This window comes from Amphiprion ocellaris, chromosome 20, assembly GCF_022539595.1.
Source record: "Amphiprion ocellaris isolate individual 3 ecotype Okinawa chromosome 20, ASM2253959v1, whole genome shotgun sequence".
Taxonomy (NCBI): domain Eukaryota; kingdom Metazoa; phylum Chordata; class Actinopteri; family Pomacentridae; genus Amphiprion; species Amphiprion ocellaris.
In genome coordinates, this window is record NC_072785.1 from 6,134,095 (window position 1) to 6,156,367 (window position 22,273).

Below are 22,273 nucleotides of genomic sequence, written 5' to 3' on the forward strand. Positions count from 1 at the left end.
TTCCAGATAATGGATTGATGCAGAGCTTGTGAACACATTCCGATACACTGGGTGGCGCTATTCACCTCTACGTTGGTTTGGATACTCAATAAAACAAAACTTTATTTGGTATCTCTGAAAATTAGAATATTGTGGAAAGGTTCAATATTGAAGACACCTCTAATCAGCTAATTAACTCAAAACACCTGCAAAGGCCTTTATATGGTCTCTCAGCCTAGTTCTGTAGGCTACACAATCATGGGGAAGACTGCTGACCTGACAGTTGTCCAAAAGACAAGCTTTTTCATGATATTCTAATTATATGACCAGCACTTGTAAATCTCAAGTCTATGGGAGGTGGACTCGCTCACACTCGCCGGCTGCCCACTGCCTACCCAGCTACCCCAGCACACCCAGGAATGACTGGTTGAAGGCAGTATTCTGGGCCATCTCCTCCCGCTGCAAGGCCGCTTCATTCTCTCTTGCCTCGCTGAGGAGCAACCAGATGTTCTCATCATGCTGGGCATGACTCCACTCCTCCTCAGCCTGCATCTCCACAAGTACGCTAGGAAGGTCCAGTTTTCTGTGGCCCCCTTTCCTCTTGCCTAGACCAAAGACAGAAAAGTGATCAGAGTCAGCTTTAATGGCCAAGTAAGTACACAATATACACGGAATTTGGTTTCGGCTGTTGGTGTCATCCTAGGAATATGGAAGAGAATAATAAAAAATAAACTATAGAAAGAGGAACAGGGAGGAAAAAGAAATAGTAGTAAAATAGAACACAATATAAACAGAAATGTACAGCTAGACTGGAATGTATGAACACATTAGCAAAATGGTAATTGCTATAAACACAGTAGTGGTGATTTTTGTGTACAGGGCTCTGTAGTCCAAATGTCCAGGGTGAGTGGGGTCTCTGATGATGTTTTCTGCAGTCCGTACTATGGGCTGTAGTCTGTTTCTGTCCTGCTGTGTGGTTGATCCAGAGGTGCACAGGACAGATCGGATGACTGCAGTGTAGAACTGGATCAACAGCTCATGTGGCAGGCCATGTCTCCTCAGCTGTTGTAGGAAATACATCCTCTGCTGAGCCTTTTTCAGGAGGTCCTGAGAGATTGTAGTCCCCAGGAGCTGGAAGGACTCCACAGCTATGATGTGATGTGTTTAGCCACCCGTCCATCCATTTTCAATCATGATCATGTCTTTGATACTTTAATAAACTTCTGGCACTCTTCGCTTTAACCAAAGCACAAGCAGTAACTCCTCCACCACAAACAAAAACGACGTGGTGTGAACTTCATTTCATCCTGTGCACATTTTGGAGTTGCTAAGAAGAGCTGTGTTTTCTCATTTTTATGTATATTTTCATTCAGTTTCACAGCTACCTAGTGACTATAAGAAGAATGGTTGCAATACTACACTGCACCAGAACGTAAATTAATTAGAGTGACTTACTTGTTAAGTCAATGGAAAATAAATGCAGCTGCATGTGTTCTGTTTATGTGTCACTGCAGCTACATGTAGCTTTCATCAGGCGTTCCTGAGCTGGCTGCTGCACAGTTTGCATTTACACCTGCCTGAATTCTTGGTCGTTGGTCTCACTGTTCTGATCATGCTTGCAGGCATTTACACCTGTAGTAATAATAATAATGCGAAAATCAACCATGCTCTCTGTTTACCGTGTCTTACCGGTGATAAGACGGTGCTGTTGACAGGGTCGGTGTCGAAGCTGGTGCTGGAGAGGAGCTGCTGCTGGTGGTGGAGAGGAGACAGGGCAGCCGGGGGCTCCGCGACGGAGGTGGAGTAGGCTTCGCATGTGGAAAGGGATTCTTGAACAGAAATAAACACTCACTCTAAGTACAAGAAAAACACGGCATGCTGACTGAAGTATTAGCTTCTGAGAGCTAAACGTTAGAAACAGCAGCACGAAATACAAGCAGAGCACGGAGTTAGCGCCGATGGCTAACTAGCTATCTTATTGTCTGCTCCAGGAGACAACGACGTTACTTTCTAAAAATACTTGTTTGCTTAAAAGAAGCTTGCCACCAATGGAATAAATGATGTATAAGTTTCTTGAAGTCACAAAACACTCACCGTTCTCGAACGTCTCCAACAATGCAGCGGCTGAGTCTCCCTCCTGTTGCTCGCCGGTGCGGTGCCAGTAAATAGCTTCCATGAAACCTCTTCCAACACCTCCTGGTTGACCCACGCCGGCCGTTGTGGTCCTGGGTGGACCGATAGTCACTTTTGAGCTTTTTCAGCTTCTCCCTACACTGCTTCTGTCCTCTTTATATACAGTCTACTGTATATGTGAGCGGCCATCCGCTCAGAGACCTCCTGATAAACTTTCTCCGTCCAGCTCTCTCTGTATTCTTTGGTCCACCACCAAAGACAAAGTCTCGACCTCTTCATTCACCCACGGTACAGGTCTGGCTGTCACATTAAAATTATGAAGAACAGAGAGTTTCGTGAAGAGCAATGCACACCGTCGCTGTTTACAGTCATTTTTTAACGCAGGATTTTGTTTTCGTGCTGAAGTTGCTCTGTGTCGTCACTCCCTGTCCAATCAGTGGCCTGCACTATGTAAACGCCACATTATCGGCTCATCTCAGCTCGCTGGGAACCTCAGCCGAGAAGGTGCTGAAAATTAGTCCGTATGGAAACGCTCGCTAACAAAGATGAGACGAGCCGTACCGTGCCGAGTAGATGCTTGTGGAATCGCGGCTAAACAAAGACGAGCGGAGCCGTGCCGCGCCGAGTAGGTCCTAAAGGAAAAGCGCTCGACACTCCGAGCATCGCTGCAATTTGACAGGCTGGTAATCCACAAAGAACGTGATGTTCCAGAACTTCCCTCGGTATGCCAAACGCCCTGGTCCCTGTGTGTGCTCCTGTTGCACCCTGGTACCAGAAAACCGGCGGAGTACTTCCTCTAAATTTGCAGTCACTCTACGGTCAACATCTTGGTCGGAAAGTGCGGAAATAACTTCAACAACTTCAATAAATTCCTCTGCTTTACACGCTACATGCTCGCGGTCAGCAGGTCCTGCTTCCACATACTCTGCAAGGTCTAAAAGATCTCTCACCAACTCTCTAGAAAGTTCACAGCGACTCTCCCTCTACACAGCCACCATGTTTAGAAAGACTTCTACTTCCGGTTTCAAGGCAGACAAAAGCAGTGGATTAGACTAGATTCACGTTAGTCCCGCCCACGGACTTTGACGGGCGAGGTTGACAGATAAAATTAATTCATGATCCACTGCAACACAAGGACCATGAAATAATTAATTAAATCGTGAAATAATGAAATATGTTTTTTACTTAAAATAATTGTTATTTTAATAAATTAATGACATATTTAATAACACATTTATGTATTTAATTCCAATTTTAATTAATTAATGACATATTTAATTCCAATTTTAACTAATTAATGACATATTTAATTATTTAATGATATATTTATTTAATAACACATTTAAGTATTTAATTCCAATTTTAATTAATTAATGACATATTTAATTCCAATTTTAATTAATTAATGAAATATTTAATTCCAATTTTAATTAATTAATGACATATTTAATTAATTATTTAATGATGTATTTATTTATTTAATTTTGGCACTTTTAGTCCTCCATAGTGCTCAGCGCAAGGTCATTTTTTTATGAAAGATTTTATCCTTCGGAAATGATACGTCAACTGTGCAGCTTTGGTGGAGTACTGCACTCTCTGAGTGCTTTTCTAGTTGTTTATCGTCTTGCTCCTATCATTGGCTGTCTGCTACACTTGTCATGTTGATGCACCTGAACACATTATCAGTGATGATTCCTGGACTGTTTTTGCTCTTTCAACATCACATTCAGTCACCCCAGGGGCCCAGTTGGGGTAGATCCAAGCGGTGGCATCTTCTTCATAACATATTGAGATGTCTGTCAAAATCCAGTTCATAGTGTGACTCAGACAGATGTGGAACCAGTTGGATTAATGCTAGAAATAAAAACGTAGTTAAGGTTTCACTGAAAGTCACTGTGGATTCAGCAGAAACATTAAAACACCTTCAGAGGTCCTGTTTGCTGCCCACAGCTGCTGTGTGCCACATTGTTTTCTCTGATTTTAATAAAAACTTGCAGCATCACAGCAGCAGAAACCATCAGTGCGTCTTTAAGCACATCTACGCACGTGGCACAGCAGCGGTCACTTGACTGAGATCAGACGATAAATAACATTATGTGGACTTGCACACACCATGTCAGCTGTTACGCACAGATTGAAGTTTTATAGGGTGGAATTATTTGTATTAAAGCTTCACTGGATGAATCCTGAGCTCCATCAGAGTGTCAGCACAATTTTATGAAGACAAATTGTCCTTACGCACAAACGGTGATTAGACTGTTTTAGATGTGTGATTGCAGGTGAACTGTGAGTAAACTCCTGCGTATACATGGAGAAAGTCAAGTTTAGAAACAAATAAGTTGACATAATAGAACATTTATTCAACTTCATATCAAAATTCCTCAGGCCCAGGCGCATGCGCGCATTATTTAAAACCATGGAAACGCTCCGAACGCATATAAAAGGCCCACAGACCTTCGATCTGCCACTTTTTGCACTTGGACTTTGTCTGGACCTTTTGCAAATTGACCTGATCAGCAAAGCATTTTGAGAACAACCTTCCTGAAGACCAACCTCAGAAGAAAGAAGAAGAAGAACCAGAACCAGCCGGAGAAAGCACCAGTTTTAAGAGAAGCACCTGCAGTTTGCATTCAGGTAAGAAAATTCATTTCATGCTTTTCCTGCGTCTCACTCATCCTGATCTCTGTGGACACTTTGAAAGCCGTTTCAGTCCAAAAATGAGAATAATTAGTTGAATTTAAAGTCTGTTAAGTAACAGAATTTGGAGGGCCTGTTTGTAAAACACAGTTTGGGTGATGCTGATGGTTTCTTGGTGTTAAATTGTTATTTGTGAGTTTTACTGTACAAAAAACAAACCCTGAAATATGTGAACAAAGCGCTAAAGTGATTTAATGGAGCCCAAACTTTTGAACAGTAGTGTACATTTTGTCCACATTTGACTTTGAAAGTTTGGGGAAAATGGCGACTGTACTATTTTTCATAAAATGTTGAGAATCTGATCTGTTCTGACCCTCTGAAGGTCTTCAGAAGCTCTTTTCTAACTTTCTGATGTAAAATTTATTTCATGTGATGTGGTTCTTTGGTTTGTTTGTGCTGAGACCAGTAATATGATTCATTTACAAGGGAACTGTTAGAAAACAGGCAAAAGCTCTGAATGCTGTCCACATCAAACATCTGTATTTTATAAAGGATTACTTGTGTTGTTCGATCATTTTTAACGTATTTTAAGGTTTAAAACGTGTTGAATAATTTCTATGTTTTAAGGTTAAAAGTTTTAGACAAAGATGGCGACTGGGCCATTTTTCATAAAATAACAGATGCATATTTTTGGTAACCACGGAGATGATGGAAGTCTTTGGAGAAGCGTTCGGGGGAACGTCATGACGTCAGAACATGCAGGTGTAAACAAAGCAGCTGAGCTGATCTGATGGAAGATGTCGGAGCATCGGGTCCTTTTCAGTTCAGAGCTGATCCTGTTTGTGAACTGATGCTCAGATGTTGCTTCAAAAACTCCGTTAGATTTTTGTTGTTGTGAACTGACCTGAAGTCAGTGTGTGACTGTCAGCGGACAAACAGCTGTTGTGTTGAATCTGTCGTTTGTCATCATTTAGGAGCCTTAAACTCCACATGCTGTTAGTTGATCACTCTGAAATGTGTTTTCACTCCGAGTCAAGCTGTTCCTCTGTTTTTTTATCGAACTGTGAGAGTGACTGGATGATTTCCAGTTTCTAACCTGGAGAGAAGCTCGCACGTTTGTGTGCCTATTTTGGAGAAGTTTCGTTGTTGGTTCCGCATGACTTGGTAAAGGTACCAGAGGTTCAGAGTGCGTAATTACGCATACGGTGTTGTGCGCTGCAGCTGGTTGGCTGGATGAGTATTTTCTAGCGGTGATGGAGACTGTGGCAGCATCTTGTAAACACAGTACACGTAGTATCATGAAAGGTGAAGAAATCAGTGAAGGTGCTCTCACCCTCTTTTCAAACGGTCAGATTTAAAGTTCATTTTAATACGATGTGGTTTGATGGTGGAGACACCAGTGAAATGATTTTATTAACATGTTACTGTGTGGATGCATCACTGCTGCATATGACTGGCTCTGAATCTGTTCTGTGTATTTAGTATTTACTGGTTGCGGTGGAATCACTGTGAGAAATTAGGGGTTTGAACAGTTGCTTTTTTTTGAATGTACTGTTATTATATCAAACAAAGTCAGCATTTCTAAATGTAATTGCATAAACTGGCACAATGATGGTAAATGATAAAAACTTTACAGAACTGGTAAATAATGTCCGCATCAAAGATCTGTATTTGTATGAATGGTAATTTGTTCTTTGATGACATTTGACCTCAAAATCACACTATTTTCACTCTATTTATTTATTTCTATTAGCATTTTACAGATATTTCCTTATTTTGAAAAAACATACTTATATTAAGTGCTGAAAGTTGGTAATCATTTCTAAATTGTAATTCTGTGTTTAAAGCGGTGACCTAGACACAATATGAGGATGAAGTAAAACAGGCAGAACATTGGTTTGTGATGCTTCAGTCTCTGCTGACTAAAGACACACAAAGTGAGTATTGAAATTGTGCAGTTTTCATTTTGGAACGGTCTTTGTACAGAAATGTGAGAAACAGCCTGAAAGCCAGAAAGTGTCCTCTCAGTGTAAAATGGAACTTTGCTGCCTGCCTTGGTTTAACCCTCCTGTTGTCCTCATTTACAGGCACCAAAAAATATTGTTTCCTTGTCTGAAAAAAATCCAAAAATTCAGCAAAAAACTTCACCAAATTTCTGAAAATTTGCAAAACCTTCAGGAAGAAAATTTCAATAATTCCTTAAAAGTTTTATTTTTTTAAAAATCCCCCAAATTTGGCAAGAAAATTCTTGTTGTTCAAAGATTTCCCAAAAATGTTGAAAATGTGGACATTAGAAGTTTCACTGTGAAAATATATATTTTTTACACATTTTCAAACTAAAATGGGCCAATTTTGACGGGCAGGACAACACCAGGGTTAAAAAGCTGGCTCTGTGGTCGGAATCAAATTGAACTCATTGGAAGATGAGGAGAGACGTGCACTGAGCAAGGTGGAGGCCATTGTGCCAAACATGGATCATCTACTTCATATCTGCCTCAATGAGCAACGAAACCTCGGTGGTGAACGGCTCCTATTCCTGTCCTGCAGGACAGAAAGATTTAGAAAATCTTACCATCAGCAATTAGAGTATTTTATTCTAAAGTAAACTGATGAGACCCCAGACACTTGAATTTCCCTTTGGGGATAAATAAAGTTATTATATTGTATTGTAGCTCCAGGAACTGAAGGTGTCCTGTAATGTGCAGCAACATGTTCTCCTCTGAGGCTGCTCATTTAGAGCTTATGTTCTATCAGTGTTGTGAAGCTGTGCTCTAAACATTGAGGAAAACAATCAGTGTCCATCTTTGACATGACAGCAGCAGCAGCGTCTGAGCAGCTTCACCACTGTGTTCACCTGGATCCAGTTTAGTTTGATGGAACCAAGTGAACGATGTGAGGAGCAGAAAGTCTCTGAGGTCAGACAGCAGCACTTTGAAATATTGCTTTGTTTCTGTTTTCAGAGGACTTGGGACCTCCATTGGAGCCCCGAACCACCGATCCTCCAGCTGGTTACACACACACACACACACACACACACACACACACACACACACACACACACACACACACACACACACACACACACACACACACACACACACACACAAACACACACCCACCACCATGTTTACCCACCATCCTCACCCTGTCTCTCCTTCCTCCTCTTCCTCTAGCTCCTCCTCCTCCTCGCTTTCCCCACTCGCTCCCCCCTTCTCTCCTCTCTCCTCCTACTCTTCCTCCTCCATGCTTTCTCCCCTCGCTCCCCCCTTCTCTCCTCTCTCCTCCTACTCTTCCTCCTCCATGCTTTCTCCCCTCGCTCCCCCCTTCTCTCATCTCTCCTCTTCCTCCTTCCCTCCCCCCTCCAAGATCGCCCGCCATTCTCCCCTCCTCTCTCCCTCCTCCTCCTCCTCCTCCACCATGCTTTCTCCCCTCGCTCCCCCCTTCTCTCCTCTCTCCTCCTACTCTTCCTCCTCCTCCATGCTTTCTCCCCTCCTCTCTCCCTCCTCCTCCTCCATGCTTTCTCCCCTCGCTCCCCCCTTCTCTCCTCTCTCCCCTTCCTCCTCCTTCTCCTCCTCCTCCACCATGCTTTCTCCCCTCCTCTCTCCCTCCTCCTCCTCCTCCACCATGCTTTCTCCCCCTCCTCTCTCCCCCCTCCTCCTCCTCCTCCACCATGCTTTCTCCCCTCCTCTCTCCCTCCTCCTCCTCCTCCTCCTCCATGCTTTCTCTCCTCCTCTCTCCCTCCTCCTCCTCCTCCTCCTCCACCATGCTTTCTCCCCTCCTCTCTCCCTCCTCCTCCTCCTCTTCCTCCACCATGCTTTCTCCCCTCCTCTCTCCCTCCTCCTCCTCCTCCTCCATGCTTTCTCTCCTCCTCTCTCCCTCCTCCTCCTCCTCCTCCTCCACCATGCTTTCTCCCCTCCTCTCTCCCTCCTCCTCCTCCTCTTCCTCCACCATGCTTTCTCCCCTCCTCTCTCCCTCCTCCTCCTCCTCCTCCTCCTCCTCCATGCTTTCTCTCCTCGCTCCCCTCTTCTCTCGTCTCTCCCTTTCTCCACCCTCCTCTCAGCACGGCTGCCAGACAGGTAAGAGAGGTGCTGAGCCTCCAGCAGGCCAACCTCCAAGTAAGAGGTCTCGCACTTAAACTCTTATTTATTATAGTTTAAGTGCAGTTTCTTTTTTTTAAGTTTAACTGAATGTGATTTATGTTGGATGTGATCTGGTCAGACTTTATTTGAATGAATCTGTTGTGATGATGTCTGATCGATCTATTCCAACTTTATTTGAATATATTTTCTCTTTGTATAGTGTGATTTATGTTGGATTGTGATTTCATCAGACTTTATTTGAATGAATCTGTTGTGATGATGTCTGATCAATCTATTCTGACTTTATTTGAATCATTTTTTCTGGTTTTATTGTATATAGTTCGTTTGCAAAATGTGATTTATGTTGGATGCGATCTGACCAGATTTTATTTGAATGAATCTGTTGTGATGATGTCTGGCTGATCTATTCCAACTTTATTTGGATGAAATTAAATTGAATATCTATTGTTTGTGGCCCTGCGATGGACTGGCGAGCTGTCCAGGGTGTCTCTGCCTTCGCCCTGAGTCGGCTGGGATAGGCTCCAGCCCCGCGTGACCCTACAGAGGATCAAGCGGAGTGAGGATGGATGGATGGATGGATGGATGAATGGAGTGTGATTCCAACTGAACTCTGTCCTTGTCAGTGGGACTCGGGTCAGGGTGCCTTTCAGAGGTGTGGGTGGATCTGGGGGGAATAGCACCCTCACAGTGAAACTCCGCTCTGGGTAAAGGTGAGAAGGATGCAGACAGCATGTCATGAAGTAGTAATATGTGTGTCTGCGTCCCATCCTGGACCCACAGTAGAGTCCACAGCGACAAGGACCAGAGTTCAGTGGAATCACACTGGGAGGGGGGAGGAAGCTTTCACGGGCCACTGCACAGCAGTGGCCCGTGACAAGGTAAGTTTTAGGTTTTGATTATATATTCATAATAAACAAAGTTTTTAAATATCCAATAGGAGGTAAGCAATATTCTGACATGCTCTCCTGTTGTTTTTTCCAGCCCCAGCAGACCCATGAAGATGACCAACCAAGCCCACCAGAGACGACCCCAGAGACTGCAACCAGATGACAAGACAACTTTCTAAGGAGCAGAATGCACTGGTACTTTACAAAGAATCACCCTACACATACTGCATGTTTACACAGGGATTTAGTATACTGTACATCACTGACTGAGAGAATGTAGTTCTGTCAGAGTCGATGGAAAAATCAATCTACATGTTTTTTTTTTAATAGCTGTTTCCTGGCCCCCAACGATTTCAACAAGGATGGAACATCAAGGAGAAAAAAGTCATTAAGAAGAAAAGGATGATGGGAACTAGATCCAGGAGCAGTGCATGAGATTTGAGACCACTCAACTAAAACAAGGTGAGTCCAGAGGAACAGAGATGCAATGATTAATCACTTAATCAAACACATCGATTGTATTGTTGGAATAACTTTTAAAGACAAAATAAAGTCAAAATTATCTGATTCCAGCTTCTTAAATTTGAATATTTGCTGGTTTCTTTACTCCTCCATGACTGTAAACTTATTACTAGAGTAATTACAGGGCAGAAAAAGACAAATTTCTCTAATTCCAGCTTCTTAAATTTGAAATATTTCTGGTTTCTGTCCTCCTCTGTGACAATGAACTGAATATGTTGTGTTATGTTGACAACACAAAACATTTAGGGCATTGTTACAACATTTTTCAGCATTTTCTGACAAACTACAGACCAAACAACTAATCAATTGATTGAGGAGATGTTCAACAGACTGACAATGAAAACAATCATTGGTGGAAGGCCTGTTAATTTCAGTTCTATGGCTCAAATGCAATTATTTATCTGTGATTTAATGAACCATCTTGCTGTGTTTTTGCTCTCTTTAGAGCTCTCTCTCCAAGACACCCAGTAAAATGAAGGATCAGATCAGGACGAGAAACTAGATCAAGAGCAGCCACAGTATGTGAACTGAGACAATGGAAGAGGGGATGCTTAATATAGTGACACAAAAGGTGAGACAACAAAGAAATCTAATTCTGTTGTGTTTCATTATTTTGTGTATGTTGTGGCCTATAACAAAGGACATCATCCATCCATTAGCTACATCTTTTATCCTATATAGAGTTGCGGGGGTTTCAGGTCACCAGTCCACCTCAGAGCGATCACAAAGAGACTGACAACCATTCACACTAAGCCGTCAGGTTTAGTTTAGAATCACCAGTTAACCTTCCATGTATGTGTTTGGATTGCAGGAGGAAGTCAGAGTACAAAGAAAAAGCCACACAGCCACAGAGAGAACATGGATGGAAAGAACCAGATGACCAGCAGGTTGGTACCAATATAAATACAATAAACCTAGTGACAGTGTATTCTTATATACTCCTACTGAATGTGAATCTCACACACGTGTCTGTGATTCTTTTCTCCCAACGCTGTGACTTCAGAATCTAAGAAGATAAAGAAACACTTCGAGGAGCCTCCAGACGATCAACAACAGAAGAAACATGTCAGAGAACAGGAGGAAGATGAATAACAGCATCAAAGAGAGAAAAAGAAACAGACCCAAGAAGAAGAAGAAGAAACAGACCCAAGAAGAAGACCCAAGAAGAAGAAGACCCAAGAAGAAACAGACCCAAGAAGAAGAAGAAACAGACCCAAGAAGAAGAAGACCCAAGAAGAAGAAACAGACCCAAGAAGAAGAGGAAACAGACCCAAGAAGAAGACCCAAGAAGAAGAAGACCCAAGAAGAAACAGACCCAAGAAGAAGAAGAAACAGACCCAAGAAGAAGAAGACCCAAGAAGAAGACCCAAGAAGAAGAAACAGACCCAAGAAGAAGAGCTCCAGATTACTCCGAAGGTAAACTCCTCAAATGAAATGTGTCTACAGTTAAAGTCATTTCAGTGGATATCTTTACTATAGACATAGATGCTCTGAACGACAGCTTCAACATTACATTTCAATGTGAGACTCCATTCATTGTTTTTTCTCCAAATGTAAATACAGCAACCCAGGCTGCTGGGGGACTTCCCATGATGCACTGAGCCCCTCCCCTCTCCTCATCTCCTCTCCTTACAGTTAGATGCCACCATTGTATGTCACTAACTTTGTGTCTGGTCATCTCTGCAGGTGTCTCTGGATCTGGAGCTACAAGTTTAGATCTGCTGTTATTGGCCTCACCCACCTGCAAAGAGTTCATGTTCTCTCCCTCCTCTGTACCCTCATTCCAAACGGAGTTTTTTTTTTTCAACTTCCTGGCAACAGGAAGTTTTTTTTCCTCCACACTGCTGCCAAATGTTTGATCTGATCAAACTGCAATAAGAGAGAGTCTTAAATAAAAAGCCAAAACAAGAGAACTGTATCTGTTTGTTCGAACATTTGACATTATGGACTCTTCCTGTAGCCTTATTCTATGGTTAGAAAATCATGTTAGTCTAAAAATGTGTTTTCAGTAGGTTGTGAAGCAAAACATGCAAAAGTCCAAGGGGATGAAAACACACTGGGAAATATAAAGGAACTACAAAACGATCAGTGTACTTATTTCAGATCCCATTGAATTTTAACTTGTCAAGGATGTTTTTTTTTCCCCTCTGGCACTTTTCTGTGTTTCCCAAAAGTCACTGCATTTTGAAACTCCTCTGCATTGAAGAATTCATCAAAAGCAAGATAGAATAAGTGAAGGCAGTCCTTCTTTGCCTGATCTGTATGGATTGTAGCTGTATAATCAGACACGGGAGACGGTGGACTTCTCTCAGGAAAATGTGTATTCTAATACCAGGAAGCTACCTACAACCCACAGGTGCATTATGGGACATGTAGTCCAATAGTACTACTACTACACCTCCTTTCAGCTAAAGTCATACCCATTTTCAAGCAGACAGGAACAAAGTATCTGACAGCTTATATGAACATTAATGTGCCATATACTCATTTCAACATGAACACTAACATTTCTCTGTGTTTATTTTTGTTTACAACATAAACACAAACTGTTTTAAACGACTGGATAAACAGCATTTTAAACATTCATTTTGTCATTAAATGAACATGTCAAGTGTCCTCCTACTTTCAATGAGTAGTGATTCTCATTGATGACTTTGAGAGTTCATATGTAGTTTCCCCACTTGAAAAAGGATGCTTCCCTGCACCCGGGCTTGAGCTGGACTCCTCTCATTGATCAGACAGTTGCTTTCTTTTCTTTCCTTTTATTTTGCAGTGGTAGCAAAGTAACAGGGTTACAAAAATGGCAACTTCACAAGTTGGTAAGGTGAAAAACTTTTAAACAAAAAACAGAGGAACAATGTTCACATTATTGCAAGTCAGCAAACAGTAACAACATTCCTTACACAACCATTTCACCACATTGAAATGTTATTTTACTTAATTTATGTTTGTCAATTTTGACATTAAATTAACTGAAGCTAACCAATTATTGCATGACTAATCTACCAATCTTATACCACATGAATTTACCTGCATTTTAAGAGGCGGTTTGAATCACATTTTAACACATTTACCCTGAACATTTTTAGCCGATTTTTTAAACATATTTAGATTTGTTAATCTGTATTTTTTAATTATCTATTTAAAGTGCATAATGTGACTTTAAAAGTGTAATCTTTTAATAATAAGTAAATAAATAAAGTGCAAATAACAAACCCAATACAAAACTGAATGAATTAACTGCTTTTTTTTAACCGTAGCTGGAAACCCTAATTAGCACCATCGTCTGCCTGTAGTCTTATTTACAATTGAGCGAATTACACATCAGGGGCCTCATTTATAAAGCTTGCTTACGCACAAAACGGGGCTAGAAAGTTACGTACGCCACTTCCAACGCAAAGGTCGTGATTTATAAAAATAAACTTGGGGTGAGAATATGCGCACCGGTGCACCAACTTTGATGCTTGCTTACGGACATTTTGGAGACAGAGGGAACAGCAGTGCCAGACGGTGAGGTGGTGAATTGAAGCCAGATTTATCTCAAACCTTTATTGTCATCACATATTACACTTGTAGAGCCGGAGTGTTATGCAGCCTTTACAATAAGACCGAAAGTACATTTCATTTTTTTTTTTTTTTAAACAAGATCTTTAATAGACGCGGCAACGTCAGACAGGACCTCACACATGTTGTTCATTACTGTGGGTATTTGCTGGAGCTCATCCCGCACTTCATTTATGGCACCGATGGTGTCCCTTTGTGATTGTAGGACTCTGTCTGTCAGGACCCGACCACTTCTGGGTGTGCCATGGTCTCGGGATGTAGTTGTACTGGGGACAGCCAGGCCTTCATCCACGCTGACAGGACACGCTGTGGTCGGAACCTCCTCGTCAGCCAGCGTTTCCAACTCTAGAGTGACGGAGAACAAAAAGCATAAGTCCACTGACTTTTTACAAGTCCATTTAAATATTTAATACATTTTATAAACAGATAAAACTGTACTTTACTGGTCTCCTCTGTGGGCTCTGCCAAATCGGTGTCTCCTTCCTTCTCTGACATGATTCCACACACGCTGGCCGTCCCGAGGATGGATGCTATCCTGCTGTCCAGCGGTGTGGGCTCAGGTTTTCCCCTATCCCCACCTGTAGCAGACACGCTTTGGTGATGGCATGTCACTCTCTTCTTGGCCTCCACCTGCAAATCAGACCACTTCTTTTTCACCTCTACCACAGTTCTCTCTGTGGCACTCACACTGTTGACAGAGGTGACAACATGCTGCCACTCAGTGCCTTTTGTTTTGTTGGTGATGCCACTACTATGACCACCAAACAAAATACTCTTCCTGGCCTCCACCTCATCCACAAGCACCTCTATCTCGGTCTCCGAAAAATTTCGTTTTCTTTTTTCTGCCATGACTGAGCGTGAAACGCCGTGGATCAGCAGCTTGTTTATATGGAAATACATTCATGAGTTACTTTGCATTGACCATTCATGGTAAAATGTGGGTGTGTCGTGGGCGGGATGTGAGGTGGATCCACCAGCGCAATCTTCCAGCTGGAGTGTGATTTATAAATGGGAAATTGCATGCAGTTGTGCGTACGCACAGTTTTATAAATCAGAATATTTTTTGGCGTACGCCTATTTCAGATTTTCGGCGTAGTCAAACTTTTAGTGTGGATCCTACGCAATGTTTTATAAATGAGGCCCCAGATGATTACGGAGCCCCGGAAAGGACATGGATAAAAAAAAACAAACAAACAAACAAAAAAAAACCAGGAAGAATCCCGAGAAACTTTCTCGGGATCTCGCAATAACTTTTGCAAGATCTCGCAGAAGTTTCACTTCAGTAAAGTTGGAAAGATATTCACAGATTTGGACTTCCGGCATAAATAACTCATGAGATATACGTTGCCAAAACATAAACGGTGCCTCTTTCAAATCGTTGTAAGCCAGACAATGTGCTACAAGGCCAGTTTTTATCAAAAGTAGCTGTCTTTCAAGCTGCATAAATTACACTGGCGTCTATGCAGAGCCGGCTATGCGACGAGTGAACAGGGACCGTCTGCAAATTGCAAAACCGCTGCAACAGCGAAGAGAGACACTACACAAATATTCAATAACTTAACTCTTATGCATTGCAGTGTCACCAAAATCACTGGAGCCATCAGCTGTCTCCTGCTGGTCATATTACAACTCTTGGAAAGAAGAATCCCGAGAAACTTTCTCGGGATCCCGAGAAACTTTCTCGGGATTCTTCCTGCTTTTTTTTCTTCCATGTCCCTTCCGGGGCTCTAGATGACAACTAATCATACACAGACATAAAAAGTTAACAGCAAGCTGCTCATGGCTGACGCCGATCTCGGTGGTTAATGCTAATGCTAACTTAAACTGCACGCATCAATTCAGTTCAATTCAATTCAATGCAAATAAGTTTATTTGTCCGCAAGGGGCAATTTAAAAGGGCACAAGCAGCTTCAAAAAGCTAGACACACAATTACACACAAAAAGACAGAACAACATTTAAAAATCAGCAGGCTAAACAGTCTCTTAGTTCGTTCACAGTTCTGCTCTTACCGGCTGCTACCCGGATCTTGTAGACGAAAATGGTCCTGCACAGTTGGCTGCAGATCTTCATGCATTTTTAAACAGAAACCCACGGCGACTTTGTTTGAGCTTGGTCCCTCTTCACCAGTTCCTCCTGAGTGTTATGCGTGTCCCTCTTTATGCTGCAGGTAGCAAACCTGCAGCCGCAGATTGGTTCCTCCCCAGCTGACTGTCGTACCTGTGTGTGAATGCTTTCTCCTCATTTCTTTAAGATTCCAAGATTCAAGATTCAAGACCAGGGGTGGACTGGCCATCTGGCATACCAAGCACTGTCCCGATGGGCCGGTGTCTAGTGGGGGCTGGTCAACAGGTTCCCCCGGCAGACCTGTAATCAGTAAATTGCAATGGGATTTTAAATTTCACCGGTCGCTTCTATTATCCCGACGCAGCTTTTCCAGCGTTTACAGCATTGGTTATGCTCATGAACACACAAATCAATTACGTATGAGTTCCGACATCACACGTGATGCTACTCAGCCAATGAAGTCTCTGCATTGCAGCGGCTAAACTTCAAAGCTCTGCATTCAGAAAACAGTTGGGAGGTGAGGGACGACGAGAGGAGGATAGACAAAATAGAAAGACAAATAACGCGACACCGAGAAGAAAGTAGCCCTGCACATGCTGACTATGTTTGGCTAAACATACAGCTGCGAGGCAGCTTTCTCAACTAAGAACACAGTCTCAAGCAAGCATAAGTTATGGCAACTGGACTAACCTCGTGTGAGTCGAAAACGTTTCACCTCTCATCCAAGAGGCTTCTTCAGTTCTGAAAGCCTGGTGGGGAGTACCAGATATTTATCCACCAGGAGGGTGGTGGCAAAAACAAGTGGACAAAGACCCGAAACCAATAGACTCGTTAGGTGTTAATGTGAGTTGTTAGCCTTTGATGGGCGGTCGTTACCCCTCCCAGCCCTCTAGGAGGGTGGTTGGGGGTCACCTGACTGCAGGTGGGACAGATGGCTGCACCTCCTTGGGAGGGCTCTAAGAACGGCGTTGTAAGTGGGAGACAAGTGGTGTCTGAGGCCCCCTCCTCTGTTCAAAGAGGGCCGTTCTAGTTTGACATGAATGGCTTCTTTTACCCCTCTCTCAAACCATCTGTCCTCTCTGGCTAGAATGCGCACCTTGTGGTCATCAAAGGAGTGCCCCTTCTCCTTGAGGTGGAGGTGGACTGCTGAGTCCTGGCCTGTGGTCGTGGCCCTCCTGTGTTGTGCCATGCGCTTGTATAATGGCTGCTTAGTCTCTCCAATGTACAGGTCAGAGCATTCCTCATTGCACTGCACTGCGTACACCACATTGCTCTGTTTCTCCCTTGGAATTTTGTCCTTGGGATGGACCAGCTTTTGCCTCAGAGTGTTGCTGGGCTTGAAGTGTACTGGGATCTGGTGGGTGTTAAAGATCCTCCTGAGTTTCTCTGAAATTCCTGCCACACAGGGGATGACAATGTTGTTTCTCTTTTTGTGGTCCTTCTTGTCCTCCCTGCGCTTTTTTGCTGTTTTGATAAAAGCCCAGTTTGGATAGCCACAAGTTTGAAGAGCAGAGTGAATATGTTTGTGTTCCCTTCTTTTTCCATCCGCTTCTGATGGGATGTTCTGTGCTCTGTGCTTTAAGGTACGGATCACCCCCAACTTGTGTTCTAGTGGGTGGTGTGAAGCAAACAGGAGGTACTGGTCTGTGTGAGTGGGTTTTCTGTAGACCCCAATGTTGAGTTCCCCATTGGTTTCAATGCGTACCATGCAATCTAGAAACGCCAGACAGTTGTCTTGGACATCCTCTCTTGTGAACTTGATGTTTTTATCCACTGAGTTGAGGTGTTCTGTGAAAGGTTCGACCTCACCCTTCCTGATGGTGACCCATGTGTCATCCACATATCTGAACCAGTGCCTCGGGGAGTGGCCACTGAATGTTCTCAGTGCCACAATCTCCATTTCTTCCATGTACAGGTTAGCTACAATGGGGGATACAGGGGATCCCATGGCACAGCCGTGTTTTTGCCTGTAGAAACTGTTGTTGTACTGGAAATAAGTGGTGCTGAGGCAAAGGTTAAGGAGGTCACACACCTGTTCGGGGGAGAGGTTGGTCCTCTCAGACAGAGAGTTGTCAAGCAGCAGTTTTCTCTTTACTGTCTGTATTGCATCTCCAGTGGGAATGCAAGTAAAAAGCGAAGTCACGTCATATGAAACCATAGTTTCCTCAGGGTCTAAGCTGATTTTTCTGACCTTGTTTGTAAAGTCCATCGAGTTCCTTATGTGGTGGGGGGTGTCCCCCACCAATGGGGAAAGGATGGTGGCAAGATACTTAGCAATGTTGTATGTCACAGAGTTGATGCTGCTTACAATTGGTCTCAGAGGGGCGCCCTCTTTGTGAATTTTTGGCAGCCCGTATATGCAAGGGATAGCATCGCCTGGATAGAGTTTGTAGTACAGGGCCCGGTCGATGATCTGACCTTTCTCCAGTTTTTGCAGGCAGTTAACCACTTTAAGTTTGTAGGTGTTGGTGGGGTCTCGTTTTAGGGTCTCATAAGTTGCTGAGTCACATAGGAGGCTGCTGACCTTTGAGTGATAGTCAGCTGTGTTAAGGACAACAGTACATCTCCCCTTATCTGCAGGTAGGATTGTGATGTTGGGATCCTTCTGCAGAGTTATCAGTGCCCGTTTCTCCTGTGCGGAAATGTTGGACGGGGGTAACTTGGCACTGGAGAGTGCTGCCGACACCTTAAGCCTGATCTGTTCCGCCTCTGTCTCTGACAACCTATTGTTCCTAATGGCCGATTCTGTGGCCGTCACCAAGTCCACCACCGGTAACTCATCTGGTGTGACTGCAAAGTTCAGTCCTTTGGCAAGGACCCCCCGCTCGGCTGGAGTGAGCTCTCTGTCTGACAAATTCTTAACCCATTTGTCATAGGTGTCCAGTTCCGCTGTTTTGCTCTGTGTGGCCGCCTGGGAAGGACTGCCGCCAGTCCTTCCTTCAGAGCTCTGTATTTTGGCCCATTCTTGTTCCCCCCTGGAACTATAGAACCGGGACTCAAGGTTCTGAAATTTCCGTGTTTGCCTTTCTTTGCCCTTAGCATGCTGCGCCATCTGTGCTGTCTCCGTGTGCTTGGAAACGGCTTCCCAAACATGCCCAGGAAGGACTGCCTCCAGCCCTTCCTCCAACGCATCAATTTTTGATCGTAGGACATCGATCGTAAAATGAACCTGTCTAACTCTCTCATTGAGGAGTTGGTTCTGTGCCCTCTTTAGGATGCTTTCTGCTTTGTGGCCTTTCACCGTGGAGGTGAGCCATAAGCTTTTGGGAAAGATCCTTTTTTGCCTGCAACGCAGGTTGAACCGCAGGTGGTTCCTGTAATCCGCCACTTTCCTCGCCAGTCTCTCTCCCACTTACAACGCCATTCTTAGAGCCCTCCCAAGGAGGTGCAGCCATCTGTCCCACCTGCAGTCAGGTGACCCCCAACCACCCTCCTAGAGGGCTGGGAGGGGTAACGACCGCCCATCAAAGGCTAACGACTCACATTAACACCTAACGAGTCTATTGGTTTTGGGTCTTTGTCCACTTGTTTTTGCCACCACCCTCCTGGTGGATAAATATCTGGTACTCCTCACCAGGCTTTCAGAACTGAAGAAGCCTCTTGGATGAGAGGTGAAACGTTTTCGACTCACACAAGGTTAGTCCAGTTGCCATAACTTATGCTTGCTTGAGACTTATCATGACCTGGATGACTGAGAACATCCACAGATTTAAGAACACAGTCAAAATAGATATCGTTCCAGACTCACCAATGAGCTCCAAATGTGTTTGAGAACGACCCTGACACCATTCAGACCACGATTCAAAATACTGGCAGCTGCAGCTCTGTTCTCCCATTAAACAGCAGGGATATAAGAAAAGTGATATAAGACAGAAAAAAAAACGTAAAAATGTTCAATTGTTCACATTTTTTGACATTTAGGTATTGTTAAAGATGTATATAAGTTGTTTCAGGTTGGTCACTCATTATTTTTTGAAGTTCTGCACTTTATTTTAAGATGTACAGTTATATCAAAAGTTATTTATTGATAAATGTCAAAATGATTTTGAACCGTACTGAATTTATTTGATTTGACAGTCAGTTATTGATTCCATGCAGACATTAATAAAACTACTAGGTTACATCAACATAAATCATACTAATTCAGTTAGACATTATGATGTTCCAGACCCTTGCTTTAATATAATATCTCTGACTGGACCTCTTTGAATTTTAGTTCAGTATCCCTGCTCTACTGGATTGCAATTTTTTTCCAACTTGTCAACAAGTTTGTATAGGTCTCTAAAGATGTTTTTGAATTTTTGTTCTGAAAAGCCGACCTTTATGCCAGTTTTTTTCCTTGCATTCAAAAATTAGTGCTTGATTCAGTCAACCGATCATGTTGTGGGCCAGTCTGGGCCACAAATGCCAGGGCTGATTTTTTGTCCCAGTCCCCCCCTGCTGGTGGATAACCAGTTCTGCAAATTTATATCTAAGGTGTTGGATGAGTTTTTGATGTTTAACAAATCAGACTCAGTATCCCCATCTATTTTATGGGAAACACTAAAAGTAGTTTTAAGAGGCGAAATTATATCATACAGCACTTCACGCAATAAAAAGAGAAAAAGGAAAGAGCAAGAACTTATTACATCAATAGCAAACACTAAACAGCACTATTCTACAGCCCCAACACAAGAATTATATATAGAAAGGATAGCACTGCAAACTGAATATGAATTTCTGTCAACAGAAAGAACTGCGAGACACCAGCTGTGGACAAAAAGTCAATATTATGAATATGGAGAGAAAGCAGCCCATCTTCTGGCCTACCAGCTGAAATGTACATCAGCATCTTGTTTGATTCCACAGATTCGTAACAATTCGGAGTCATTGACCATAAATCCATTAGAAATCAATAATACTTTTAAAGATTTTTTCACAGAATTGTACACATCCTCATTCCCATATGCCAATACAAACATGACTCTCTTTCTGGACAATCTGAAGGTCCTAAGGATTAATGTGGCTGCTAAAAATAATCTTGATGAACCCATAGAGCTGCAGGATATTGTTGATTCCATATCCAAAATGCAAAGTGGTAAAACTCCAGGACCTGATGGCTCTCCTGTGGAATTCTATTAAAAATTTTTTTCTTCTCAGCTGGCTCCTCTTCTGCTTGAAATGTTTAACCATTCTTTTAGTCAGAAAAACCTACCAGAGTCTTACTGAGGCAACTACACACATGGACAAAATTGTTGGTACCCCTCGGTTAATGAAAGAAAAACCCACAATGGTCACAGAAATAACTTGAATCTGACAAAAATAATAATAAATAAAAATTCTTTGAAAATTAATCAATGAAAATCAGGCATTGCTTTTGAACTGTGGTTCAACAGAATTATTTTTAAAAATAAACTCATGAAACAGGCCTGGACAAAAATGATGGTACCCCTAGAAAAGACCGAAAATAATGTGACCATAGGGACATGTTCAATTAGCATCTCATGCGTCTACAAACTTGTAATCAGTCAGTCGGCCTATTTATAGGGTTACTAGTAGTCGTTGTGCTGTTTGGTAACATGGTGTGTACCACACTAAACGTGGACCAGAGGAAGCCAAGGAGAGAGTTGTCTCAGGAGATTAGAAAGAAAATTATAGACAAGCATGTTAAAGGTAAAGGCTATGAGACCATCTCCAAGCAGCCTGATGTTCCTTTGACTACAGTTGCACATATTATTCAGAAATTTAACATCCATGGGACTGTAGCCAACCTCCCTGGACGTGGCCATAGGAGGAAAATTGATGACAAATGGAAGAGACGGATAATACGAATGGTAACAAAAGAGCCCAGAACAACCTCTAAAGACATTAAAGGTGAACTCCAAGGTCAAAGTACATCCGTGTCAGATCGCACCATCCGTCATTGTTTGAGCCAAAGTGGACTTCATGGGAGATGACCAAGGAGGACACCATTGTTGAAAACAAATCATAAAAAAGCCAGACTGGAATTTGCCAAACTCAAACTACATGTTGACAAGCCACAAAGCTTCTGGGAGAATGTCCTATGGACAGACGAGACAAAACTGGAACTTTCTGGCAAGGCACATCAGCTCTATGTTCACAGACGCAAAAATGAAGCATATCAAGAAAAGAACACTGTCCCTACTATGAAACATGGAGGAGGCTCTGTTATGTTCTGGGGCTGCTTTGCTGCATCGGGCACAGGATGTCTTGAATCTGTGCAGGGTACAATGAAATGTCATGACTATCAAGGTATTCTAGAGAGAAATGTGCTGCCCAGTGTCAGAAAGCTTGGTCTCAGTCGCAGGTCATGGGTCTTGCAACAGGATAATGACCCAAAACACACAGCTAAAAACAGCCAAGAATGGCTAAGAGGAAACCATTGG

At 42.9% G+C, this 22,273-nt stretch overlaps 2 protein-coding genes across 2 annotated transcripts; one reads left to right on the forward strand and one right to left on the reverse strand.

Annotated features, from left to right (window-relative positions):
- The first annotated feature begins 5,259 nt into the window (after positions 1-5,259).
- Positions 5,260-13,163, forward strand: LOC118470916 (proline-rich protein 36-like). The gene is made up of 6 exons (XM_055006109.1): positions 5,260-9,931; positions 10,067-10,198; positions 10,704-10,829; positions 11,070-11,145; positions 11,262-11,674; positions 11,945-13,163. Exon 1 carries the CDS (start codon positions 7,873-7,875, stop codon positions 8,827-8,829), a length of 957 nt encoding a protein of 318 aa, XP_054862084.1. The 5' UTR covers positions 5,260-7,872; the 3' UTR covers positions 8,830-9,931; positions 10,067-10,198; positions 10,704-10,829; positions 11,070-11,145; positions 11,262-11,674; positions 11,945-13,163.
- A 3,385-nt stretch (positions 13,164-16,548) lies between these two features.
- Positions 16,549-21,790, reverse strand: LOC129347739 (uncharacterized). Its single transcript, XM_055005723.1, has 3 exons — positions 21,781-21,790; positions 18,878-19,238; positions 16,549-18,820 (listed from the first exon to the last, which is right to left on the reverse strand). Exons 1-3 carry the CDS (start codon positions 21,788-21,790, stop codon positions 16,777-16,779), a joined length of 2,415 nt encoding a protein of 804 aa, XP_054861698.1. The 3' UTR covers positions 16,549-16,776.
- Positions 21,791-22,273: the final 483 nt, after the last annotated feature.

Coding starts and splice junctions, on each gene's coding strand:
- LOC129347739 (XM_055005723.1), bottom strand. Junction 18,821..18,877: donor TTTCAGAACCTTGAGTCCCG/GTTCTATAGTTC, acceptor CTCTGAAGGAAG/GACTGGCGGCAGTCCTTCCC.
- LOC118470916 (XM_055006109.1), top strand. CDS start 7,873: ATGTTTACCCACCATCCTCACCCTGTCTCTCCTTCCTCCTCTTCCTCT.